Below are 25,171 nucleotides of genomic sequence, written 5' to 3'. Positions count from 1 at the left end.
AAGTATAATTATAGGCTAAATTAATAATTAATTTATATATAGAAATATATATATAACTTAAGTTTATTAGTAAGTATATAAAGAAATATATAAATAAAGATAGAATTATAAAATTAATTTTTTAAAAAGAAAATATAGTTTACTTGCTATAATACTTATAAGGCTATAAACTACTAAATATTAAAATAAATAAATTAAGTAATAAGCTTAATATTAAAAAAATAAAACCCTATAAAATTTTAAAATAAATTAAAGAAGTTAATTATAAGCTAGCTTTATTAAATATAATAAAAATTTAAAATCTAGTCTTTTATATATTATAACTTAAAAAAGCATAAATTAATAAAAAAACTAAAAGACTTATTTTAAATAAAATTATTATAAAAAATTAAAAAAAAGAATATAAAATTAAAAATATTATTACTATATACTAAAACTCTAAAACTTAAAATATTAAATATTTTATTAAATAAAAAAAATACTTAAAACTTAAAAATTTATAAAAATTTATTAAATATTTTAATTCTTAAGCATTAATAAAGAAATTCCTTTAAATACTAGGCCTAAATTAATAAATACTGCATTTTAATTAATTATATTAATGCTGCTATTAAATTAAACATTTAAAACAGCCTTTAACTTAATATACTTAGCTTTATTTAATTTATTTAAACTCTTTAAACTATAATTTATTATTTTAATACTTTATAATACTAAAGATTTCTATTAAAAATAAATATAGGATAAATAAAATAAAGCTTTAGCAGCTTTTTATTAATATTTAATAAGCTGCTCTTTAGCCTTTTTCTTTTATAATTATAATCTTTTAAACTTAAAAGTAATATAATTTACTATAAATAATTAATAAAACTATGCTTATTTTAAAAAAAAAAAAAAAAAAAAAAAAAAATAACTTACAAGCACTTAAAGAAACACCTATTTTATTACAAGAATAACTATAATGCATATACTCCTTATAATATATTATATTATTTATTATTTTATATTAATTGCCTATACTATATTTCTTATAAAAAAAACAAACTATTATAAAGAATTTTAATTTTTTTATAATAGCAGCTAGAGAAAGGCACTTGTATATTTTTTAAGAAACTGGTTTAGAAATATAGTTAGGTATTATAAAAATTATAGGAAGTTTAAAGAAAAGACTTACTTAAGTAACTAATGTAAGAAGGGCCTTTTTTATAGGCCTTAAAGATAAGACTAATAAAGAGGGGGCATTATATTATAACTTAAACCCTATATCTATATATTAATAGCTTAAAGGTATATACTTAAGGATTAACTAAAGACCAATAAATTAATTAAAGGAGGATTATAGTTTATAGGCTCCTTTATTAAATTACTTTTATAAGCTATTATAAGCCTATGCATTATAATCTAACTATAATCTAAATAAAATAACTTACTATATAAGACTATTTATTATATTTATTAAATATAGCTTAAATAATTAATTATTAATATAGCATTTATATAATAATTAAATTAAACTTTTATCTAAAGTTATTAGCTATATAACTAAAACCGCTTATAAAATCCCTTACATCTCTCTGCCAACATAAACCCAACATTAGAGGTTTATCCCTTAGGAACTAGCTACCCTATACCAGGTATAGGATCAGAACGTTACATTTATTTAAAAGGGAGAGGGCTGAAATTTACTTGGCTTAATAATTTTTTACAGCTTCTTTCTTTGTATAAAAAGCAGGCCGCAAAGCTTTATTAAAATCTTTTTACTAATATAACCCTAATATTAAAGTTTGTCCCTTAGAAATAGCTACCCTGTACCAGGTATAGGGATTAGAATATTACAGTTAGTTAATTTTATAGTATAAGTATTAAAAAGATACTAGGTTTAGACTAAGTATATTAATATTATAGAAATATTACTTAGTCTTAAGGCGACCTAGATAGTATCTCTTTATAAATTCACTAGAACTTCTACTGTCGCTAGTGCCCGAATAATACTCTCGCCACCGCTCAACGCCCAAGCCCGACGTTTTCCCGGAGAAACTCAAGCTGTGCCTGAATGTTCCCTTCGAAGTATGAATCTTCATAAATATCAAAATGACCTGCGCCTTCAAGATACACAAGCTGTTTCGGCTCCTTTGCTTTGCCAAACGCAACCAATTGCGAGGAAGTGGATACCAAGATATCATTTCCCGGTATCACCATCAGCAGTGGTGTCGGACTCACCCTGTGAATCATTGACTGTGACTCAAATTCCAGCATATGCAGCTGCGTTTGCGCTGTAACATAGTTTTCCCATTTGCCACCGCAATCATGCATCCCAACGACCTTGTCATACGCATGCAAACCGGGGAACATAACTGCTCGGTCACTTGATGCCGAGTTTCGGTCTGACGCAATCACAGGCACTTTGGTTGGTTCAGACCCTGCTGAAATACGAGCTCGGTCCTCCCAGACAGCTCCAATGCGATCTTTAAAAGCCACCGCCCTAGTTTCACCAGAAACAGCTGGGGCTTGAACGATGGCCGCCTTAATACGTTTGTCGACTGCAGCAGCGTATATGACGTTGCCACCGGAGAAGCTGGTGCCCCAGTAGACAACTCTTGATGCGTCTACATTGGGGAGCGTAATGGCATAGTTGAAAGCGTCATAATAGTCGGTTTGTTGAAGAGATGGATTTGATTCCTGTCTGGGCAGTCCATCGCTATCACCCCAGTTGCGATTATCATATAGCAACACGCTGCATCCCGCTTGATGAAAGCGGGTTGCGAAAGCTGGGAGCCAATAATGTCGTATACCAGCTAACTGCATATAGTTGAAATTAGCATTATTCGATTTCATGTGCATTGCACTGCGTGCATCGTCACTTACGCCATGCGACATTATAATACAAACAGATGACTCTGTTTGCGGGTAGAACCAACCACGAAGCGTGGTTCCATCGCATGTGTTAAACTCTACATTTTCGCGAGGTAATGCCATGGCGATTAATGTGATAGACAAACGAAACTTTTGAAATTGGTATAGCACTCTGGGCGCAGTCGTTGATCTTATTATATAAGCGGAACCACGGCGTACTATGTATCTTGATGAGCGTGGCAGCTGGACTCCACAACTGGAAGACCTGTATAGATAATCACCTCGGCTGGCAAACACAGTCAATCAAGAATGGCGAAGGATACATATAAGATTACTAATAAGTAAATATACCGTTCCAATACAGCATTGGGCCCAATTAAAGAGATCTATTAAAGGTAGGATCTTGTTATCCGAGGTTCTTGGACCCTCCGACTCTGAAGGCGTTGCAAGCCGGATAACGACATACATACTAGAATACTAAACACATTACATTTACAAGACTACAATATGTACAGGTAATCGCGCATATATCGAATTAGACTACAATATTAACTAGGTAAAATGTTAGCTAGGATTAACATTATGGTCACCATCTTTCACACTGTCGGACCCACCTAGTCGGTCAACAAGTCTGTTTAAGGTGGAGTATTAGTCTGTCGCTCTAGAGGGATCTAGTGATAGGCGTGCCATTCCGCCAAATGACGCACTAATTCCAAGTTTGGTGGTGTAATCTGGCTAGCAGAACGCCGAGGACCCACCGCCCCCCTGGCGATTATTCATCTCCCTCACCGAGGTATCGTCCTCTTAGCATCGCCTTGGGGGTGCACATATAAATGGACAGACAATAAGGAATTTGCCATAGACAGAAGGATACAATGCGAGAAGAAGAACCTCTACTTTATCTATTCCAAACCAACCGAAATAATTCGTAACACCCACTGTTGGAATTTCTGCATAATGGAACTTCAATATAAAGTTTTCTTCAGCAAACGCCCAAGCGTGACGAGGTCCGCCCCGGCTGGCCACGAACAGCTAAAGTGGGTTCCAACAACATCTACATTGATCTACGGCATCAAAGATGCAGTTTTAGTCGACACACAGCTCACCGTTGAGGCAAGTAATAGCCTCCTTGAGTGGGTTGTCGCAACGGGCAAGACTGTCACCCATATCTACATCACTCATGCGCATGGGGATCACTTCTTCGGGAACTCTACGATCTTGAAGCAATTTCCAGACGCCAAAGTAGTGACGATTCCTGAAATCGCGGCTAAGATGGCGGTTGAAGTTTCTCCCGAGCGCGTCGAATCCTTTTGGGATAAGCTCTTCCCAGGCCAAATTCCGCATCCATTGACAGCCAAGGCAGAAGTCATAAATGGAGACGAATTTTTCCTCGAAGGAGAGAAGTTGGTGGTTGTGAGAACCGGGCATACCGACACCGATGAGACTACAAGCCTTTGGGTGCCGTCAATCGGTCTCGTGGTAACTGGCGACGCTGTGTACAATAACGTTCATCCCTACTTGGGAGAGGGGGCAACTGAAGAGGCTCGAAATGAGTGGATCAGAGCGCTAGACAAGATTGCCGCGTTGAGGCCTCGAATAGTTGTTGGTGGTCATAGCGATCCAGAGAAAGGATTTGGTGTGGAAGCTATTGACGAGACAAAGGAGTATCTGCAGACCTTTAATAAGCTTAGTTCCGAGACCAATACCCCAGAAGAGCTGTACAGCAAAATGGTGGAACACTACCCGGGGCGTTTGAATCCTGGATCAGCTTGGGCTGGTGCTATAGCCTTAAAGAAATGAAAATGAAGTCATACGCGCCATAATCAAGTTAATTCTGTTGAACAAGGGAAATGCTAGCCCGCCCTGTCTGTGTGAATTACATAGTTGTATATATATTAAAGAGGTCCTGCCCCCGACTTCTTAACTAGAAAAATAAAACCGTTTAGTGGATAAGTACTATACTTTAGTGGATGAGTGCTGTAATTTAGTAAATAAGTGTTATAATTTAATAGATGGGTGCTGTAATTTAGTGGATAGGTGCTATATATTTAGCACTTAAATAGATATATTATAGTAGCTAAAGTTGCAATACTTTCTTGTACAAGTCCCGCTATTTTGGATGCCAAATAACCCTGCGTGGATACCGGATAGACAGTCCCTAAAATAAATATATAACACAGGGCTTTTATTTTATTATAAAGGAAGCATCTTTCACAGATCTATTGGGGCTTAGAGCTATGGTCTTTTATCCTGAAGCCAAATTACCACTACCATGTCCGCTCTTAAAAAGGGTTATAGCATATTATGAAGTTTAGAAATTGTTTAAATCTTTCAGTCTTCTATATCTGATAGTCCGGGAACCTATTGGACTTATAAGCGCTGGAGGTTAAAGTGTTTAACGGTTCGGCCAAACCGACAAAATATAATCCATGTCCTTATCAAAAGGGTCTATTTTAAATAGACAATCCATTCTTAGTTATTAAACAACTGAATAAAGCCAACATCTGCAATATAAAGCAGATATTATAAGTAACCCCTTTTTATCCAGTCCTTTTTTAATTAAGTATTGCCAATGTCTTAAATTCATTTGCTATTAATGCCGGAGGCATATAATTCGGATACACTGTCTGTTATTTTAAGTTTTCTTTTCGAAGCTTGCTTCAGCAGGAGGACCTTAGTTATGGCGGCACACTGATTGGATTAGAGATCCTGTAATGTGTGCGGTGAGGGTTACGTTATCTAAATCAAGAATGTACCTTTGCGATGAATAATAAGCTCTATCACTGATGGCGCGAACTGTCACCCAGAAGTCGGTGAACTAAGGTGGCGAGGGATTACTGATCATTGACCTCGGGAACCCGAGAGTCGCTATCTTGATCCACAGTATATTATGGTTTGTGTGGTCGTCGGAAATTGAAATCTTAGCTTTGAAGTACATTCCATGAACTACGAAGATGTGAAACGACCTGCGCCTCGGCAATATTATAATCAAGAAATCGCAAACAGACCCTTCGGCTCCCGGTAGTGGCGTCAGTGTAACTAACTATAAGATACTTGCGAATATCAAGACATTAATCCAGATCAAACAAGAGAGTCTCGTTCTATTCCGTGTCTCCTTTCGTTGGCTTTTGTTCTCTAATCATGCCTGAGTTGGTAAGCTGTGTTTCTGCTCCTACCTGGGATACGTCCGGACCAGAGACTCCAGCTCAACAATTTTTTAAAAAATATGTTGATACAGTTGATTCCTATGGCTTCAACCACGGATCTGGCTTGCGGTTCTATTCCAAAAACGTCATTTTCCACAACCAGAACAACGCCCAGTACAATGGTGGAGACGAGATGTGGGCGTGGATGAAGCGTCTTTTCGGGCAATTTGAAAGACTGCGACACGACTTCCACGGCATCTGGGAAGTCAAAAATGATGATGGTACAACAACCATCATGGCCCAGTGGACCCGTAATATCTGGCTTCATGGAAACAACACCGAAGAGCCGACTGTCAGCATCCCACTCAGCTGGATTTGTATTATCGGCCCCGCTGACCTCGCCGATGCTGTGGATGGATTGAATTTCAGGGAGGTCTGGCTTTACTGGGATACAGCTCTGCTCGCGAAGCATCTCCCCAAGGAGGCTGTTGTTTTTCAAACGCAGAATGTTCTACGCAAGGCATAAACAACGACTATTGAGAGGATCGGGTGACTAGAGCATCAAAATTGATTAGCTAACGCATTGCGAAGGCACAAAGTACCCTTCTCCAAATGCGAGGCTCGAGTTATGGGATCATCAGCCCTATTTGGCGGGATGAAAGAAGCGGTTCTCTGGTGAAGGACATGTGAGGAGTTAGAGTGAGAAGGCAGCTCAGTGATCTACGTGTACAACAGTAGCTAGGTGTTTTCTCAGAATTTGAATGTATATATTGGAAATACACAGGCAATGGAGATAGCCTGACCTAGGATAGCAATATAGTAAGTTTCAAGTCTGAAATACTCAATTAAGATACTAATTGCCTCTGAAGATAGTAAGTCATTCAAACAGATTTTCTTCTCACCGAAAATGATGAAAGGCCACCTCGGAATAGGGCCTTGCTCGATGGAGTTGCGAAAGCAGTTGAGGTGTTCATGTTTCAACAAAAAATAACCTGCATATTTTTATAGCCGAGTATTTCAAAACACGATTCACGTTCGGAAAAAATCACGATCTCATTGAACTGGTGCGAGGTTCTTTAATTACTGGTTCATTCTGTTCACTTTCGCATAAACTGGGGTTTAATTCTGCCATACAAGTTCAACGTAAATTTGAAAGGGACAGCTTATCCAGTATACAACAGGCTTGTAAATTCGTTACTAAATTAGTTACTAAAAACGAAGGTCTTAGTAACGAAACTAATTTCGTTTTTCGTTTTTCGTTTTTTATATAGCATTCGTTTTTTATTAGTAAATTAGTTACTAAAAACAAAAAAACAAAAACAAAATAAATTAGTAACTAATTTAATTTTTAAAAATAATATAAATAAAATATATTTATTAAATTATATTATAATAATATTATTTATATATTTAAATTTTAGCTTATATAGCTTATAAATTTAATTTATATAAAAAAAATAAATTTTATATATAAAAACAAACTTAATAATAAAATAAAATTCATTTTGTTACTAATTTACTTATATATAAAAAACTAATTTAGTTTTTTAGTTTTATATATAAAAAATAAAATTAATTTTTAATATATAAAAAAAAAACTAAATTAATTTCTTATATTAGTAATAAAACTAATTTATTTTCATTTTTAATAACTAAAAATGAAATTATTCATTAGTAACAAAACTAAAAACTAAAAACTACTAACTAATTTTACAACCCTGGTATACAAGCAGGTTTATATAGTATCCAAAAATAATAGCGTTTGTATGCAGATGTACTATAACCTAGAGTCCTATACTATAGCATTTATATACTATAATACAGCGCTTATTTATAAAATTATAATATATAGTTATTTATTAAATTATAGCACTTATATATTAAATTACAGTATTTAATTACCATAATATAGTATTTATTTTTTATATAATAATGTATATATCACGTAAATCTCTTAGTGCACTGCTGCAAATAACATACTGCCCTGCACTCGGCATACCTTGAGCACCGTCGACCTAGTCTTGCGCGGCAATAGTCTGTCAAGCATGCGTGAAAACTCTAATACCAGCCACGACATCCGCCACGAAATCACCACTTGGAGCAGGACACTCAAAAGCCCAGAACACATGTGGCAAACCTTGGTAATAATCCAGTTTTACAGAAACTCTGCAAGAGGCAAGGTTAGAATGAACAAACATCCATAGGCTGTCACTAAAGCAGGAGGAAAACATACCCAGCTGTCTTCAAGGCGTCGTGGATGATAAGGCCATCGTCTCGCAGTGGATCAATTCCACAGACTGCAAGGTAGGTCGGAGGGAACTGGTGTAAATCCGCCTCTGCATTGAGAACGTAGACGTCTGAGTCGCCGGGCGGCGCCTGGATTGCTTCTGTAACCACCATGGTCAACGAAATGTCGGTTTGTCAATGCATAGGCGTCACCAACTGTAGAAATGGGCCATGGCTTGCTTCGTGTTGATGGGACCGTCCCCGAGCTCATCAAAAGCACGATATTGGGTCATATAACGCGAAGGAACACCATCCGGGTGGACGACGAACGGAGCAATGGCTGCAATCCCTTTGACTTCATGTTTCCGGCCAAGCACAATCAATCGGCGCGCTACTGCCAGAGCGAGGTTACCCCCTGCACTCTGGCCAACAGTGAAATATCTCTCACGGTCACCATTCAAAGCAGTTGCGTTGTTGTATGCCTGGAATGTAAGCAAAACTTACTGTCAGGTTGAGATGGTGAGATAAGTTCTGCAACTCACCCAATTCCAAGCCTCCAAGGCATCATCCAGCTGAGCGGGGGCCTTGTGCTCCGGTGCAAGCCTATAGGCCACCGAGATGACAATACAAGGCAGGCGTTCGGCTAGAAGCCTGCAGAATGTGTCCTCAGAGTCTAAATCACCACAGCAAAACCCGCCCCCGTGGAAGTATAATCCGACAGGGGGTGGGTTGGATCGTGCTTGACCGGCTGTGGGCGTGTAAGTTCTCACAGTGAGGTTGGGATTGATCTTTATATCTTCTACATCTGCAGTCAGTGGGAATGCATCTTATCTAAGCTCGAAAATCGCTCTTACCGACGGCAATATTCGGTGAAATGGTTCGGGTTGCATTTGCCCGATCTGCGAGTGCCTTATACTGCTCCCGCATAGCAAAGACATCGCCGGTCAGCTGAGGCCGTTGGCCCATGGCATTTTCCACCTAAACAGAGTTAGCGAGTAGCACATAGGACGTTGCAATGTTGCGCGGGGCTGGAAAGTCATCACCTTTAACCACGACTCTGCTATCAACGAATCCATCGCGCAAACACGATGAGATGTGCTTAGTTATGCTGGATCGGTGTAGGTAAGTCTTGGAATAAACGGGGCCCAGTTAGGGGTTATTTTACATTTAGATTCTTCATTATTATAGCAAGACGCGTTTAGGCGTTCGTGAGAGCCCTGTGGATCCCTTCTGATGTATGAGCACGAGTACGGAGTAGTAGACCTGGAAATGCATGATGAGTCAACAGCGATACCGAGGGTAGTGGACTCCAAAGCCTCTTTCGGCCCCCAATGGCATTCGTCAGCCAGCATTCGCTTGCAACTTGAATCCGATTAGTCATCGAGGTTTGATGAGCCTCGGCCGTCGTCGTAACTGGCCCCTTCGAAGGTCCGAAATAAATGGTAATTTATGAAAGAGGCCGGTTAGTCCCTACTTCGTGGATAAGATGTAGGAGACGGTCTTGCCTGCGGCAAAATTACAAGTTCAATATCTGGTGGTTAATAATCGCGTCGCATGACCCTGAATTGCTAGGCACCAAGCTGGTTTTGCTGCCCCACGACTTTTAGAAAAGCGTCCTTTGCCACTTTGGTCTTCTCTACAATCAATTTTCCTCTAGTCATAAAGAAGAAGAACAGTAGAGTCCTCTCTCTGTTATGCCTAACCTCGCCTCCCTTGTCACCGGCGCGGAGCTGACCGCCACTAGGCCTCAAACGCCATCCCAAGCCTTCTACAAAAAATATGCCACCGCGGTCACTGCCAAAAATTTGAGCGGCGGAGACATCCCCCAGTTCTATGCCGATAATGCTCTTTCTCACAACCAGAATGGTGTAGATTACAGCGGTGATCAAATCTGACCTTGGATCCAGCAACTTTTTGCTCAGTTCGAGAAGCTCTCAAACGACTTTGTGAAAATTTGGGAGACACAGAACGACGACGGGACAGTTGGCCTAGTGTCTCATGTCTTCCGCTACATCTGGGCTGCCGGCAACGAAAGCGACAAACCCACCGTAAACGTCCCTCTATCGATGGTCTGCAAAATCAGTTCCAACAACGCACGAGGGACGGTGGACGGCCTACAATTTAAAGAGGTCTGGCTCTATTGGAATACCTACAAGCTCCTGCCTTAATTCTCGGAGGACTCGATATTGTTAAGCTCGAAGAACATTTTCGATGATAAATGAATGGTTGTCCCGAGGAAGCCACAAGTGCAGAGGGGTTGATGACCATATTTGAATGTGGTGCGATGCTGTTGAAGATGGAATAACCCCCCGGGGTTGTTAGCCCTGCCCTGCTAGATAGATGTCTTCTTCTACAGCCTACCATGTATGTAGTGTCTAACTATAATATGTTCTTCCTCATATTTCTCCCGCCGTTCAGGGATGAAGCCTCGCATTGATATAACTCAATCCAGGTATGCGAAAACGCCATATTAGCTTCATTATACTCTCGTTATCTATATAGATAGTTCTACGGCCCACACAGGTCTAAGTAAAAGCTTCCTTTATAGGCCGCCTAACGCACCTTTAAAGAGCCTACTTATCCTAGCGGCGGCGAGAGATATCTAAGTCGTGCTACACTAGCTTCCTTCCGGGGAAAATACATTAGCAGATACGCTCTTATGTAACAATCATGAAGATTGCAAGTTTTTAGAAGAGCCACATGAAACAACGGAGAGCACGTACGACTAGACGATTTTGGAATGTCTGGCCTCGGATGGTCAGGGGCTGGAAAAGCTTAGGAATAAGCTTGCCGCTTGTCTGGGGGATGCGGGCAGTTCTTGCTAGTGGACTTTGAGCCGGAGTGAAGTAGGAGATGCCCTCAGCGGCGTTGATGGGGACATTGGGCCAAGTCTTGGTGAATAGCATGCGTGAAAGGCAAAGGAAAGAGATCTTTTCTGTGTAGTCATGAACCAACGCCTCTGTAAAATACTGATCAAATGTGCTTCACTTCTACTATATACTACACTGCAAAAGCGATTTATAAGCCCAGGAAAGCTTTGTTCTGCCGGTACCTGCCCCCGCAACTGCCCCCCGAAACCAGTCAAGCACCAAAATGATGCTCATGTTGAGTAATCAGAACGCCCAACTGAGATCCGAGCTTCCTCACATCTTTCTAGTCTGTTGGAACCTAAAATCCTCCTATTACATATTTTTTTTCTCCCTCTCAATGAATAAACGCCACGACGTTAGGGTCCCATTGGATCTTCTATTGGGAGGAGGGCTATGATTACCTGGGCACTGCAGATAAGAATGAGGATGCAAAAGTGAAAAGTCATACGCCGCAGCATTACCGGAACGGATGTACTAACAGCGGCCATTAGGGCACAGAGTATGCGATTACTAACCATTCCGAAATCGAGATGTACCCTCGGTTTGTAGCCACAAATGCCGAGTTATGAGTGGTATTCTACCACTAAGAACAGGGTTATTCATCGAGTACCCATTTTTTCTTTGAGTTTGTATAATAATTCATGCAGACTATAATCTCATCGCCATAGATAATTTCCGTAGCGGAGAGGTATGTTATCGGGCAGCAGCAGCAGCATTACATACTTCCTGGCCGTCGTAGGTGTGAGATCACCCTATAAATGTGCCCTAGTCCCGTGCGTAAATTACTTTATTGTAGGCGATACAACTGCTCCTTGACTCTATTACCATAAAGAAATCTGTACTACTTTATTGTATTGGTTATCTCTTATCTTTCGCAAAGAATCCACCAATATAACGTCCCTTCAAACTGTTCCAACCAGCTTTGGCCCTGCCAACGGCACCATGGTCGCTCAGGGCCTGATGTAACTGTGATGAACCATACACTAGATAGTTCGTATAATTATAATACTACATTGCCTACAAGGTTTCCTAACCTATCTGCCCATATAAGCCCGAAGAACTTATTCTAGGTTTATCCCTTATGAATCTACCCTATATTAACTATCTAGTGAATGGTTTATTACAGAATTATAATACTGTCGCTGGGATACTTGTTGGAGTTAGTAGCTGCTAGTGCTACCTGGAAATTATATTAGGAGCAGTTGTAGCAAATCTCGTCAGGCGTTTAACTACATGACTCTTTTGTTAGACTGCTGGATACAACATAGTCCTATGCATTAGGTATTTTAGACTTTGGAAATCCACAAAGAAAGATTGGAGAGCTTTAGGATTTTGGCGCAGATGGCCTAAGGCTATGGCTGCAGGACGCTTGATATAGTAAGCTATAGCAATTAATTTTTCAAGAGAAATGCATTTAAATCGGCTGTATTATCTTTATCTTTGTTATTTATTAGGTATATGTTAGGGTATAAATTCCAAGATGCCAACAGAGTGTAATATAAAAAATAGTTGGTTTAAATTTCTAAAGGTTAACTTTTTTTTTTATTAAGTTAGGATCTAGGTTCAGCTGGCAATACTTCTGTTAGATTAAAATAGACAATCTCAATTAGGCTAGTATATATGCGGGTTAACCCTGTTAAGCATAGTCTGGACTCTAGCTCAGATACTTACTAACCTGTTTTTACAGAATCTCGATAGTGGCGGCTCAGCTAGAAGCAATAAAATCTTCCTAAATAGTAACTATTGTATGACTATTGATTTATCTCCATAGTTTTTCCAATAGCCTCAAAACGCATTGTAATTTGCTTGCTCAATAGTAAAATCTGCAAATAAGGCAGCAGTAGCAGCTTATTTCTCCTTAAAGACAACATTATATTCCTATTATTTAGGATGGTTCCAATCGACAATTCTAAGGTAGGCAATACTGTCTTTATTAGACTTTATTAGCTACTGTTGCATTTTAGCCATTATTATGTACATCCTCCGAAAGTTCCTTATTGGAAATGTCGTGTTCCAAGCGGCACTTGCTCTTCCTTGGGACAATTATAACAAGCCTTGCAAGATTACTAAAGTCAAAGAAGGTATGCATACAGTTATATAAGCATAGAGTTTCAAGGCTTTTAACACCTATATACAGTTATAATAACGAAAGATTGGGCTTTGTGGACAAAAACGCGCACAGACTATTGTACAAAAACGGTATACTGCCAGCTATTGTTTTTTTTTATTACTTAATTATTTACAATATTTCATAGGCCATTCCTTTAACTAAGACAGTTACTTCAGATGTAACAAATGTAGCCTATCAAACTGATTTCGCTCCTGTTACAGTTACTGCTACCTCTACTGCGTAAACACCTTACTTTAAACTCCTTGATTTAAACTCTGCTAACTTATAAGTCAAGCACGGCGTCAACTACAGTATTCACTAGTACAGAGACAGATATTATAACCTCAACGGCAGCTTCTACAACCACGACAACAACTACTACTACAATCTCTCCATCCTCTCCAGTGACAACTAGCCCTCTCAAGCGCGACAACCGGGGCTATTATCCCCCTCCCCCTCCTCCTTGCGAGACAATATACAAAACGGAGATAAGAACTATATGGGTACCCACGGTTGTACATAAGACGGTGACAAAGACCAAGACTATAACCCCTGCCGCGGTTACCAAGACTACAATTCAAACTGGAACCAATACTGTAACAACTACACTACCCTCTACGGTAAGTTAGCTATACAGATGCTGCCTGTAAAAGCCAAGTATATATTAATTTTCAGTACAGGTGACCACAACTACAACTGCCACTACTATAAATACAATTTCTGCAGTAACTACAACAGTAACAACAGCGACTATCACATCCACAACGACAGTAAGTGGTCCTAGCCGCCCTTGATTGGGCTGTATTAAAGCCCTGTTTGCTGCGACTTTTACTGAGTATTTCTTCAGACTGTAGCAACCGCTACTGCGACACTGCCTTTCTGCCTGATTGTGGATTACTCCGATGATTTTGTCGACGGGTGGGTCGCCTCCGGAGCGGGTTCAGGAAGCGACATGCCATTCAGAGCAGATTTTGACACCGGCCACCCTACTCTCTGGCCGGTCATGTTTGACCTGGACGCCTTGAAAAATACAGGCCAGCTGGCAACGGAAGATGGCTTTATCCTTGCACTCCAACAGCCGTTCGTTGACAATGTGCGTGTCTTCGAAGTTGACCCTGCCGACCTCGCTGCCAGCCCCTCGGACTACGCTGTACTTACATGCTCGGCAACCGGCGGCACCTATGTATCTGGCACACCCTTAACCTGTACCGCAACTGCAGGAGGAGAAAGCTATCAATATTGGGGAAATGCAATCTTTGAATTTGCGGATTTAACCCTGGGCACAAGTGCGTATACCAGTAGCGGGTACACTATTGGAATGCACTACGGCTCTGAGTGCACGCGGTTTAACCCTCCCTCTACTCAGATTGAATAAGGCGAGATAAAATATTTAGGTTAAAAGCATAATAGAAATACCTGTTTGTTAACCTACTGGTTATTTAACTTGCAAAATACACTAATTACTAGTAAAATACTAGTATATATAAATAATATAAAGTATTATAACCTAACTACTTGTTTATATATTAGTTAATAAAAAGCATATACTTTATAAAATACATATAAACTAACAGACCTATTTAAAAAATTATAGTTTATAAGTAACCCTGTTAATTATTAAATAAACTATTATAAGCTTATATATTTATAATTTAATCCAAGATATCATGTATTGGGAAGAAAGCGGCACGACTTATGAGCCATTGAGCTTAGCAGCACTGCATGTGGCAGCGTACTACAATCTTGATTACGCGATGCAGACTTTGCTCAACAATATCGGAGATCCTAATCCACGAGATAGAGTAGGCAGCACGCCCTTACACTGGGAGTCCATTAGAGGCAATGAAAGCACCTCCTTGAGAACAAAAAGGTTGACCCAGAGGCGGCCAATCACCTTGGGGGAACAACACTCGCCTCTGCTTGCCTTTGTGGAAACCAAGTCGGTACGCATATGCTCCTTAAAATTGGGAAATGCAAGGCAGATGTGAAGGACAACAGGGGTGAAACTCCACTACACATCGCCGCCTCCAAGGGCCATACACCAATTGTACAGATGCTGCTTGACACCGGAGAAGTTGACCTTGAATCGATAAATTCCATGGGCCGAACACCACTTTTTGAAGCTGTGGCTTATCGCAATCAGGATGCTGTCTAATTACTTTTAGTGACTGGCAACGTTGCTCCGGATCGGAAAGACAACTTTGGTGAAACACCCCTTCTGGAGGCTATCTCTACTGCTTGTAAAAGCCATGAGATTGTTGAAAGGCTACCGGCGGCTGACGAAGTCGATCCCAGCATAGTAAACCGTGAAGGTAAAACACCGTTAATCTTGGCATCGTCAGAAGGTGATCTAACCACGGTGAAACTACTCGATAGAGCTGGTCAAGTCAAGGATTCTCAGACAGGGATGCCTGATTATGCAAGACTAATAAATATTGACATGAAAGATGATTACGGTTGGACAGCGTTAAATTACGCCGCGGTCCGCGGACGACGAGACATTGTTGAGTTACTCTTAAAGATTGATGCCGTCAATACCAATTCAAAGGTCCCCGAGGGCAATTATCTGGCAGGTGCAATGGCCTTTTCAATAGCAGTATCGAGCGGTGAGGACTCTGTAGTCGACCTCCTTCTAAGTACCGAAAATGTTGATCTGGACACAGCAGATGAAAATGGGAGAACACCCCTATCACCAGCTGCTCAATTTGGCTTTACTTCGATCCTTGAGACACTTCTCGGAACCGGAAAAGTTGACCAAGACTCGAAGAGTAACCTTGGTCGAACGCCACTATCATATGCTGCCGAAGAAGGCAACCTTGGTAGCGTCAAAGCTCTGATCAAAGCAGGAGCCGATTGTAATTTGGAAGACCAGGATGGTCTGCCACCACACTGTTCTACGCAGTCCGCTCGGGAGCTAACAAAGTTGTGGAGGTTTTTCTCGAGATTAAGGACGTCCAAATCCAGCATGAGGCTCGGGATGGTAGGAATTTACTCTGCTTGGCTGCTGCAGGTAATGAATGCTATGCTACATTTAAGCTACTGCTATCCATGGGGGGGGGGGGGGGGGGGGGGGGGGGGGGGGGGGGGGGGGGATGTCAACACTCTTAACAAGGAGGGCCAAACACCTCTGATGTGTGCAGTGAGAAGCTGTTATAGCGCTGTGGAACTCGTCCAGTATCTTCTTCAGACTGGAGAAGATGCTAATGCGAGGGACAACTACGGACAAACACCTTTATCTTACGCCGTCAGGGGATTTTACCCGGAGATTATTGAGCTCCTACTCGACCAAGATATCGAGGTCGATTTGAGGGATAATGGTGGCCGAACTCCTTTAAGCCACCTATTCGATGTTCACCATAGAGTCGACGCAGGTAACACAATGCTCGACTTGCTATTTGAGCGAGGCGTTTGAATAGATGCGAAGGATAACCTTGGACATACGCCCTTATCATACGCCGTTCTTGTTTGGACTCATCCGTCGAGTGGAAGAACTATTGAATGAAGGTGCTGAGGTTGATTCAAAGGATAGTCGTGGCAGGCTTGTAAATTCGTTACTAAATTAGTTACTAAAAACGAAGGTCTTAGTAACAAAACTAATTTCGTTTTTCGTTTTTCGTTTTTTATATAGCATTTGCTTTTTATTAGTAAATTAGTTACTAAAAACAAAAAAACAAAAACAAAACAAATTAATAACTAATTTAGTTTTTAAAAATAATATAAATAAAATATATTTATTAAATTATATTATAATAATATTATTTATATATTTAAATTTTAGCTTATATAGCTTATAAATTTAATTTACATAAAAAAAACAAATTTTATATATAAAAAATAAATTTAGTAATAAAATAAAATTCATTTTATTACTAATTTACTGACATATAAAAAACTAATTTATTTTTTTAGTTTTATATATAAAAAATAAAATTAGTTTTTAATATATAAAAAAAACTAAATTAGTTTCTTATATTAGTAACGAAACTAATTTATTTTCGTTTTTAGTAACTAAAAACAAAATTATTCATTAGTAACGAAACTAAAAACTAAAAACTACTAACTAATTTTACAACCCTGAGTCGTGGCCGTACGCCTTTATCGTATGCCGTTGAGGTGGGTGGAGTGGAGGAAACGATCCGCATATTGCTGGATCACGGCGCTGACGTCAATTGGAAGGATGGCGAGGGCAAGGCAGTACTGTCTAGGGGCGCTCAATAAGCTGTCGCGCCTTGAGTCAATTGAAAAGATTCTTCGCGACGCAGGAGGTGAAGGGAGTATCGACTATTACGAGGAAGAGGGTCATAGACGTGATGTCTGAAATATTTACATATCTAGATATTCTATCAGCTAGAATCGCGTTGAGAATCGAGAGGGCTGCCCTGCCCTTGTTCGTCGCGAGTCGAAGGGAATGGCTGAAAGATCACCGGCTGCTGTGCCTGTGCCTGCCAGGGTACTGCATCAAGGCCAGCAAAGGGAGTAAGCAGGGCGGAGTCAGCGAGTGAACTGAAGCTGAATGCAGAAGGGGAGGGGGTGTAGAATGTGAAAGATTGCTGAACGGAACAAGATGAGCGAGGTGGACGGGGGGAAGGTCTTTATAGAGGGGCACAAAGCGGCGATGGCGCGAAGTGGGGCAGGTGCTGCTATTCCTGGCAGGGAAGGCCGTGACACTTGAGATAATTAAGTTTATTATAAATTTTATTTTAAAAAATAATTATTAATAAATTAACTTACTGGAATATATATATATTTATAATATGTATTGGTTAACTTTTACAATATATATATATTTTAGCTATTTTATTATTTAAAATTTTAGTTACTTTTTATTATAAAATTTAATTACTTTCTATACTTTAATTATTTATAGTATTTTTTTATTACTAAAAAACTACACTAACTTTCTACATGGATTCTTTTATAAACATTAGTTAGTATAATAGTTTAAAATATAAACCTTTCTCTACACTAGTATTACAAAGTCTTATACCTCCAAACAACAAAACAACAGTAAGGGTTATATCATCCTCCATTCTTTCTTCAGGTTACCGAAACCAATCAGGACGTTAAAGTCCTCTGCTTTTTTCCCTCCAAAGTCAAAGATAGAATAGAAATTGCGCAAATAGAGTTGGCCGAGGAGGAACAGATAGGGGCTGCCGCTGGTGGAAAAGGGTGGATTGCACGCATCTGGTTGGTAGGCGAAGCCTGGAATTCGGAGTTGGTCACCAGTCAGGGTAATGTTAGTGAAATCAGAACCCTTGTCGCTCTCAAACGTGAACGTGACTGACCACGTTGAGTTGAAATCGGTGCAGGATGGGATATAGTCGCCGTGTAAAAGAGCCGTATAGTTCCATCCGATAGAATCATAAATGGTGTCAATGGTGTCATCTGGCACGTAGATGAGTCCAGCTCCAGTGTCAAACACGCCATTCGCCGCGCCGAGCTCATACTGGAGAGATCCGTTGGTTTGGGGATTGCCGTTGTTATCCTTGCGCTGTCCGTAAAATGTCTTCAGGTTTGACCGCCAGAGCTCGTATACTCCGTTGTCTTTCTTTCCGGGAACCCAGGTGATGTCGCCATCCACGTATTTGCTCTCATGAGAGCCCCCGAGAGTAAGTAAACCCTTGCCAGGGTGACCATGAGTATCATTAAACTCCGTACCGTAATAGAGACCGAACCTGGGGTTGTCTACGAGGCCATCCTGCATCAAAGTCTCCATTACTGTTTTTGTGGCTTGCTCAGCAATTGATGAGAAAGCCAACCCCAAGAATCCCTCTCCTGCTATAAAACCCATCGAGGTCTGGTTAGCAGAGATGAAAGTCTGCGTCCAAGTTAAACCATCTTTGGAGAACTTATCGCTGTAAGCCTCTCCGCCCGTTCCACCACCAAGATAATCGATCGAGTCGTAGATACCCAGGTCTTTCGAGGTCACGGAGCTATTTGCATCATATCCCTTCCAGGGATAGCTAATATACGCACAAAAGCTCGGTTAGCTATTAAAAAGACAGCTGATGGGCGATTCTGTAGGACCTACCCGCTAAAGTTGTCACATCCTCCGTTGGCACATGTTTTGTCCGCTATCCAAGAAGTGGCACTACCTGTGTCAAAGACAAGAATGTGATTCTGGGGTGGCGTGCCAACGAGAATATCCACGCAAGCCTACAGTTATAATGTTAAACGCGACCTTGCAGCATAATTAGAGACTGGTAATGCTAGAGTAGACTAACATAGGTATTGCGAAACGTAACTGGAAATTCAAGAATTGATGCAGAGCTGCATCTTGCAAGCAGCACTACAGCAGCGGCAGTTGCACGAATACTGTAAACCATCTTAGACAACAAGTAATAATGCAATTATAAGAAATCTATTATAAAGTGCAAGAAGTCTTTAATAGATAAATGAAACTCAATAGCAAGATTAAGATTATCTTGCAGTTTCTTACATTATTTATTATTGAAAATTAATAGAGTAGATTTTCAGGTCTTGTATACGGCGTCCAGAGACATACTCTCGTATTGGGAAATTAATCGACATTACGGGAGATACGAGGTGCTATTAATAGCATAGTGTTACCTTTATCCCCTTGTTGCCAAAACTGCTGATATTTTAGAGGTAGGTAACTTATAGTAGGACGCAAGCAGCCTTGTAAATTTACTACAGAGTAGCAATGCCGTTTTGCTTCCTTACCACAATAGGCCTAGTAACAGTCCAATTACGAGACATTTTCGTATTAGAGATACGAGTTTGCTTCCTGTCAATTTTGTTACCTGTTACTAAAGATGTATCATTTGTGACCTGGGCGCTTGTATTTTGCCAAACGTAAGGATTATAGTTGTTATATATAAATTGTAATATTTTAATTTTTGCAGCTGCTCTTGTCTCGTCTCGCTACGGTTGATAATTCTTTTTGCAGAAGCGAAACCATTATGCGCTCCACCGCCTTTTAGTTCGGGGCATACAATATCCTATGTTGGGTTCCTTGGACGAATGCTCTCGGAAACCTTGTCGTTCACGAAGAACTCATTAATACTCCCTAAGGCTGGACTAAACAAGGTAGAGCTCAGCCAGGCTTGTCTGCTACTTCGAATTGGCTCGAGACAGCAAAACATTAAGCACGGCGAGGAACTCTTATACGACATCTCAAACCCAACAAGTAGTAACTATAGAAAGCACTTGACACCAGAACAACTGGTCAACATGTTTGCGCCAGCGTGAGCCTTTCACATCCGCCGTTCCTATTGCGCCGAGCCACTTAAATAAGTGACATGATTATGTGTGCGACACTATTTGTCAAGGAAATCTGCTGATAAGACGAAGCGACGAGACGGTGTCATCGGTGATCTCGTGGTTGCTGCAAGCTGGTATTAATAGTAATGACATCTCCTTGGGCAAGGGCAAACATTGGATGACGGGAAATGTCACGGTTTCTAAAGCGAAACAACTCCCGAAGACACAGTATTACGTCTACGATAACGGAAAGGGCCGTAATCACACCGCCTGCGAGCAGTACCATCTTCCTTCGGACCTCAGCGCTAATGCCATAGATTTGATCTTTCCGACTATTCATTTGGATGCCAAGCTATCGCTGACGACTTCAGTTCGAGAAAAAAAGCGTGAAAATAGCAGCTTCTCCAATAAACACAGAGCTATTTACCGCCCAGTGGCACTGGTCTTCACAATTGTGCCAATTTGACCACTCTGGACTGCTTGTACTCCCTCTATGATATTCCGTCTAGTTCCTTGCCGGAAAGCAACAATTCATACAGTATTGTCGAGTATTCGACTGATGGGTATCGACCCGAGGATTTGGATCTGTTTTTCTCTACCTACAAGCTGCAGATACTAATGCTAATATAATAGCACATGAGGCCGCTATAAGGTGAGTGGCTTATTGGCATACTCGTTTTGCTAAGGAAAGCTATATGTTCACTAGAGGCATGATTGTGAGCTGGCAGAGACCAAGTGGCGATATATAATATATTTACCATTAGATCAAGCTAATGCACAAGCTAATATAACAACAGTAAACTATTTGCGTTTAGCTAAAATTTCCTTCTGTATACTACTGTATATTTTTATATAACCAGTGCTAGCATTATTTGCTACCCCATAATGACAGATAAATATGGGCTACTCTTGATCTCATGTATTTCAAAACTTCACAGCCAATACTAGTAACGACCAATAAGGGTAAAATTGTTTGAATACTTCGGCGGTAGGGTAGAATTAAGTTTGTGGTTGAAAAGTATTCATAGACGGCAGCGCTGTCGGCATTATATTACTTCGCTAATGGTTATATCGACATGAAGCAACCCTAAAGCAGCTAGGTATTGTTGTAGTTGATGAAGTGGCTTACTAGAGCTATATTAATGAGTTTTGTGCGCCATACTTTACAGAGGACTTCTGCGATTAATATGATTGCACGGTTTATTCTTTTATTGCGAGCAACCAAGAAGAAGAGAGAAAAAAATAATATTAGAAGAGCTCTTTATTAATATCTGTCCCTACCGATATATGTTAATTTGTTAGTTTAAGAGACTCATAGAACAGATCTATCCTTGTCTTTGGGATATTCTTGGACTGGTTCTCCATGATTGTGTCTAGAGCTTTTACCAGAGTATTTTCTAATGAGGTAAAACCTTTATTCTTTCCCATTCTCTTCAGGATCTCTATGCTGCGACCATTCTCTATTTCTCCAGCATCTGTCGCAGCTTCATCAACCGACTTTAACATGATCTTTTGTGGATACCTTCTATGAAGAATTTCGAGAATCTGGGTCCATGAATATCTCCCAGCAAAAGCAAGCAGCCGTTCGCTTTGCACATCATCGAGCGTTAGTGCGCCTAGGTGTAGTAACGCCGTATCTTCAACGTCGACATACCACTGCGACGGTAAAATGGTTGGCGCAGCGGGGTAGCCTTTCACAACAGCGTCGATGACGGCTGAAGAGCTGCGATATCCCATATTCTCTGGTGATACCGCCGTGCCAAAATTTACATTGGGCACAACTGTATTGAAAGAGAAGGACGGCTTATGCTCACGCACCCATGCGAACGCTTCTTGTTCGCCACGCGCTTTCGAAGCTCCGTAGAGGATGATTCCGTGCCAACGCGGATTTCCCTCGAGATTCCACGGCGTAGCTGTTTTCTCAATAGCCGCATTATTCCAAGTCTTTGAATCGATTCTGTACGGAACGCCTTTTGTGGGGAGGGCGCACGCAGCCAAAGATGACGTTATAACCACACTCTTAACACTAGGCTCCTTTACAGCCGCATCAAGCAGTTGTAGATTGGAATTGATCGTTTCGTCGATTATGGACTGGTTATGTGGGCTCATATCCATATTCATAGCAATGTGGGCGATGCCATCAACATCCTTCAGAGCTCCATCGAACGCACCCGGAGTGTTGATGTTTGGCACCTCGACAAGCTCGAATCTGGAGCCAAAATATGCCTCCATCCAGAAATTATGAGCGATGGAGCGAACAGTGCCACGTACACGGTAACCGCGCTGTAGGAAGACTTTGATGGCGACGCTGGCAACATAGCCGTTGGCGCCTGTGACAAGAATGAGGCCGCCTGGTGGAACTGACGCCATAGCGGGTAAATCGACTTGGTATATGGAGTACACGAGATAGTGATGCTAATGACAATAGACATTGTTAATGGGATAGTTAAGTGGCTTATATAGTCGATACTGCAACTGCATTACGTATACCTCTTATACAAGCCTCCTTTTCTGAATAGCTATTCTGCATTGCCCATATCTAAAATACAATCGAGATTATCTTGCATCGACTTCTCTCGTTTACCTAACTAGGTATTAGTTGACCTGCTTCTCTTAACCTATTTAGGTTAGTTTACCCTAGCTGATATACTTGCAGCAGAGTTCGCATTCCTAGTTGGGAATGCGACGGCTGAGGGGGCTGAGTTTTCAAAGACGTCTACCGGATATTCAGTAAAATCACACTTCTCTCAAAACTGTTTATCTCAATTTTTTCTCTCGCGCACATATATCCGTTTCATTATATGCACAAATGTCCTCTACCCTTTTTGCTAATACTATATTAGCACCATCAGATACGGGTCAAATTTTACAAACCATCGGAATCATTGACCAGCCGCGCAAGAAGCGTCCCCACTGCAAGAGTCGGCGAGGGTGCATTGCATGCAAGCGCCGGAGAGTCAAAGTATGAAGCTATACTGTGGGCTTTGATATAGACGATGCTAATATCTTGTCGGCGTCATAGTGTGATGAGCACATCCCATGCTCAAGTTGCATTAAGCGGAATATTCAATGCCTACAGCCTCTTCGGCAGCATGTCCTCTCACCGACAGTTTCCATACATAGCGCCCGTCCAGAGATGAGCATGAAACCTCATGTCAACCTCCTGCATCTGGAATTATTTCATCACTGGGATAAGGAGACCCGACCAACGCTCATATTTCCCCAAATTTGGCCTATCATCCTACAACGTGCTTTTAATGTGCAGCCGCTTCGCCCATGTCTATACCCCAATAATTTGGCTGATTGAAAATAGGAAGACTTTGTAATGTCTGCTATTTTATGCGTTGCCGCCATGCATCTGTCAACCCTCTGTCCGCAGAATCCTAAATATTCGCATGCAGCGATACAACTAATGGGAAAAACTATTCAACTCTTTCGAAAAAATCTATCGCGTCCCTTAACAAAGGATAACTGTGAGATACTAATGGGAGCGGCGCTCCTTGTCAACTATATATCATGGTTTAATATCGGATTTATGGATCGCACTAGAACTGCTGACTCTACAGCAGACTATTATCTCGCCCAGGACCAGTTATTCCTTCTCAGTCCAGGGATTATCCAGCTGTGGTTTCATGCTATACCTGTCTTTATCGACGAAGGAAGTGTATTTGCTCAGATTGTTTATAAAGACCCGAGATTAAAGATAGAAGAGATGCTGAGAAGGAAAGGCGAAGACCCTGCTCGCTTTGTAGCACCCTTTATGAGAATTTGGGACAACCCGCGCTATCAATCTGAAGGGTGCACCACTGTTGCCGCTTATGGAACTGCCGTGCCGAGGCTTCTCACGATATACAGGAGCATCAGTGCTAAAAGAGCCAGATGAGAGCAACACACTCCTGCTTTTCAAAGAGGCCATTACAAAAGTTACCACCAATTATACCTGCACCGATCAGCTAAATACCTCAGCCGCACCACCCCCGCACTTGATTCGCTCTTCATTCGCGAATATTGTACGCCGTTTGTCACCTCTATTATGCTGCGCATCTTTCAAATTTTTACAAAATACAAAGCCGCCTGGTCCTGCCGAATCGCTTGAGGAGGATATCGAGCAGCTGTTCTACGGATTTCCAATCCTCTGTTGTGGACCATTTGTCGAGCTCATAAACAAAAGGGACTCGCGAGCGCTTGTCTTTCTCTTTCACTTTTATCGTGCTGCACGCATACTGCTCCCGGCAAAAAAGTGTTGGTGGGCGTATCATAGAAGTTGCAGTTTACAAAGACTTCTATGGAAAGAACTATCTATCAGAGGGATTGATCCTAGATTGTAATCCTTGGTTATAAATTACTTGCTATTTGTTTACACAGGGGCTGAGTTCGAACCCGCAATGAGCATGGTGCAATGCTAAGTCAAGATCTTGCTCGGTCGTACGTGCGTTGTTACAACCCAACCACCATTAGAAACATATCTACGGATATACTACAGACTAACCAGCCAATAAAACAAGGATTATAAATTAAACTATAAGCTATCCTAAATAAATTACTATTATAGATATAAGCCCTTAAAAGGGTTTATAATTAAAATTATAAACTACTTAAAATAACTTACTATATAAAATTATTTATTACTTTTATTAAATAGAAGCTTAAGTAATTAATTATTAACATTAACATTAATATAATAATTGAATTAATTACCTTATATTTAAAGTTATTATTAAATAAATATACATGAGACTTAT

At 40.5% G+C, this 25,171-nt stretch overlaps 12 protein-coding genes across 12 annotated transcripts; 7 read left to right on the top strand and 5 right to left on the bottom strand.

Annotated features, from left to right (window-relative positions):
- Positions 1 to 1,946: 1,946 nt before the first annotated feature.
- TrAFT101_002311 (uncharacterized protein) lies at positions 1,947 to 2,976 on the bottom strand (the record flags this gene model as incomplete). Its single annotated transcript, XM_066126562.1, has 2 exons — positions 1,947 to 2,799; positions 2,866 to 2,976. The coding sequence occupies 2 exons, from the start codon at positions 2,974 to 2,976 to the stop codon at positions 2,005 to 2,007; spliced, it is 906 nt and encodes a 301-aa protein (XP_065982665.1). The 3' UTR covers positions 1,947 to 2,004.
- Positions 2,977 to 3,810: 834 nt separating this feature from the next.
- On the top strand, positions 3,811 to 4,653 carry TrAFT101_002310 (uncharacterized protein; the record flags this gene model as incomplete). Its single annotated transcript, XM_024901556.1, has 1 exon — positions 3,811 to 4,653. The coding sequence occupies one exon, from the start codon at positions 3,811 to 3,813 to the stop codon at positions 4,651 to 4,653; it is 843 nt and encodes a 280-aa protein (XP_024754550.1).
- Positions 4,654 to 5,959: 1,306 nt separating this feature from the next.
- TrAFT101_002309 (uncharacterized protein) lies at positions 5,960 to 6,827 on the top strand. The gene has a single exon (XM_024905671.2). The coding sequence runs from the start codon at positions 5,995 to 5,997 to the stop codon at positions 6,523 to 6,525; it is 531 nt and encodes a 176-aa protein (XP_024754549.1). The 5' UTR covers positions 5,960 to 5,994; the 3' UTR covers positions 6,526 to 6,827.
- Positions 6,828 to 7,941: 1,114 nt separating this feature from the next.
- On the bottom strand, positions 7,942 to 9,438 carry TrAFT101_002308 (uncharacterized protein). Its single transcript, XM_024902924.2, has 6 exons — positions 9,269 to 9,438; positions 9,080 to 9,203; positions 8,768 to 9,024; positions 8,443 to 8,707; positions 8,233 to 8,386; positions 7,942 to 8,165 (listed from the first exon to the last, which is right to left on the bottom strand). The coding sequence occupies exons 1-6, from the start codon at positions 9,299 to 9,301 to the stop codon at positions 8,039 to 8,041; spliced, it is 960 nt and encodes a 319-aa protein (XP_024754548.1). The 5' UTR covers positions 9,302 to 9,438; the 3' UTR covers positions 7,942 to 8,038.
- A 260-nt stretch (positions 9,439 to 9,698) lies between these two features.
- On the top strand, positions 9,699 to 10,678 carry TrAFT101_002307 (uncharacterized protein). The gene has a single exon (XM_066126561.1). It carries the CDS (start codon positions 9,920 to 9,922, stop codon positions 10,118 to 10,120), a length of 201 nt encoding a protein of 66 aa, XP_065982664.1. The 5' UTR covers positions 9,699 to 9,919; the 3' UTR covers positions 10,121 to 10,678.
- A 124-nt stretch (positions 10,679 to 10,802) lies between these two features.
- On the bottom strand, positions 10,803 to 11,131 carry TrAFT101_002306 (uncharacterized protein; the record flags this gene model as incomplete). The annotated part of the gene is made up of 2 exons (XM_066126560.1): positions 10,803 to 10,850; positions 10,949 to 11,131. The coding sequence occupies 2 exons, from the start codon at positions 11,129 to 11,131 to the stop codon at positions 10,803 to 10,805; spliced, it is 231 nt and encodes a 76-aa protein (XP_065982663.1).
- A 3,026-nt stretch (positions 11,132 to 14,157) lies between these two features.
- Positions 14,158 to 14,580, top strand: TrAFT101_002305 (uncharacterized protein; the record flags this gene model as incomplete). Its single annotated transcript, XM_024907163.2, has 1 exon — positions 14,158 to 14,580. The coding sequence occupies one exon, from the start codon at positions 14,158 to 14,160 to the stop codon at positions 14,578 to 14,580; it is 423 nt and encodes a 140-aa protein (XP_024754546.2).
- Positions 14,581 to 15,645: 1,065 nt separating this feature from the next.
- Positions 15,646 to 16,617, top strand: TrAFT101_002304 (uncharacterized protein; the record flags this gene model as incomplete). Its single annotated transcript, XM_066126559.1, has 2 exons — positions 15,646 to 16,081; positions 16,346 to 16,617. 2 exons carry the CDS (start codon positions 15,646 to 15,648, stop codon positions 16,615 to 16,617), a joined length of 708 nt encoding a protein of 235 aa, XP_065982662.1.
- A 1,491-nt stretch (positions 16,618 to 18,108) lies between these two features.
- On the bottom strand, positions 18,109 to 19,623 carry TrAFT101_002303 (uncharacterized protein). Its single transcript, XM_024901553.2, has 3 exons — positions 19,430 to 19,623; positions 19,237 to 19,361; positions 18,109 to 19,168 (listed from the first exon to the last, which is right to left on the bottom strand). The coding sequence occupies exons 1-3, from the start codon at positions 19,529 to 19,531 to the stop codon at positions 18,220 to 18,222; spliced, it is 1,176 nt and encodes a 391-aa protein (XP_024754544.1). The 5' UTR covers positions 19,532 to 19,623; the 3' UTR covers positions 18,109 to 18,219.
- Positions 19,624 to 20,112: 489 nt separating this feature from the next.
- On the top strand, positions 20,113 to 21,221 carry TrAFT101_002302 (uncharacterized protein). The gene is made up of 2 exons (XM_024909177.2): positions 20,113 to 20,413; positions 20,520 to 21,221. Exons 1-2 carry the CDS (start codon positions 20,190 to 20,192, stop codon positions 20,893 to 20,895), a joined length of 600 nt encoding a protein of 199 aa, XP_024754543.2. The 5' UTR covers positions 20,113 to 20,189; the 3' UTR covers positions 20,896 to 21,221.
- A 465-nt stretch (positions 21,222 to 21,686) lies between these two features.
- On the bottom strand, positions 21,687 to 22,799 carry TrAFT101_002301 (uncharacterized protein; the record flags this gene model as incomplete). The annotated part of the gene is made up of 1 exon (XM_024902922.2): positions 21,687 to 22,799. One exon carries the CDS (start codon positions 22,797 to 22,799, stop codon positions 21,720 to 21,722), a length of 1,080 nt encoding a protein of 359 aa, XP_024754542.1. The 3' UTR covers positions 21,687 to 21,719.
- A 411-nt stretch (positions 22,800 to 23,210) lies between these two features.
- On the top strand, positions 23,211 to 24,933 carry TrAFT101_002300 (uncharacterized protein). The gene is made up of 3 exons (XM_024910433.2): positions 23,211 to 23,391; positions 23,452 to 23,688; positions 23,743 to 24,933. The coding sequence occupies exons 1-3, from the start codon at positions 23,239 to 23,241 to the stop codon at positions 24,310 to 24,312; spliced, it is 960 nt and encodes a 319-aa protein (XP_024754541.1). The 5' UTR covers positions 23,211 to 23,238; the 3' UTR covers positions 24,313 to 24,933.
- The last annotated feature ends 238 nt before the right edge of the window (positions 24,934 to 25,171 follow it).

The sequence above is a fragment of the Trichoderma asperellum genome, chromosome 1, assembly GCF_020647865.1.
Source record: "Trichoderma asperellum chromosome 1, complete sequence".
Taxonomy (NCBI): Eukaryota; Fungi; Ascomycota; class Sordariomycetes; order Hypocreales; family Hypocreaceae; genus Trichoderma; species Trichoderma asperellum.
The sequence above is the reverse complement of the archived record's forward strand: the minus strand, read 5'-3'. Positions and strand labels throughout refer to the sequence as shown.

Coding starts and splice junctions, on each gene's coding strand:
- TrAFT101_002302 (XM_024909177.2), top strand. CDS start 20,190: ATGCTCTCGGAAACCTTGTCGTTCACGAAGAACTCATTAATACTCCCT. Junction 20,414..20,519: donor GTCAACATGTTTGCGCCAGC/GTGAGCCTTTCA, acceptor GATAAGACGAAG/CGACGAGACGGTGTCATCGG.
- TrAFT101_002303 (XM_024901553.2), bottom strand. CDS start 19,531: ATGGTTTACAGTATTCGTGCAACTGCCGCTGCTGTAGTGCTGCTTGCA. Junction 19,362..19,429: donor TTACGTTTCGCAATACCTAT/GTTAGTCTACTC, acceptor TTATAACTGTAG/GCTTGCGTGGATATTCTCGT. Junction 19,169..19,236: donor GGATGTGACAACTTTAGCGG/GTAGGTCCTACA, acceptor TGCGTATATTAG/CTATCCCTGGAAGGGATATG.
- TrAFT101_002300 (XM_024910433.2), top strand. CDS start 23,239: ATGTCCTCTACCCTTTTTGCTAATACTATATTAGCACCATCAGATACG. Junction 23,392..23,451: donor GCAAGCGCCGGAGAGTCAAA/GTATGAAGCTAT, acceptor TCGGCGTCATAG/TGTGATGAGCACATCCCATG. Junction 23,689..23,742: donor TCCTACAACGTGCTTTTAAT/GTGCAGCCGCTT, acceptor GATTGAAAATAG/GAAGACTTTGTAATGTCTGC.
- TrAFT101_002308 (XM_024902924.2), bottom strand. CDS start 9,301: ATGGATTCGTTGATAGCAGAGTCGTGGTTAAAG. Junction 9,025..9,079: donor TTCACCGAATATTGCCGTCG/GTAAGAGCGATT, acceptor CTGCAGATGTAG/AAGATATAAAGATCAATCCC. Junction 8,387..8,442: donor AGCCATGGCCCATTTCTACA/GTTGGTGACGCC, acceptor TGGTGGTTACAG/AAGCAATCCAGGCGCCGCCC.
- TrAFT101_002307 (XM_066126561.1), top strand. CDS start 9,920: ATGCCTAACCTCGCCTCCCTTGTCACCGGCGCGGAGCTGACCGCCACT.
- TrAFT101_002309 (XM_024905671.2), top strand. CDS start 5,995: ATGCCTGAGTTGGTAAGCTGTGTTTCTGCTCCTACCTGGGATACGTCC.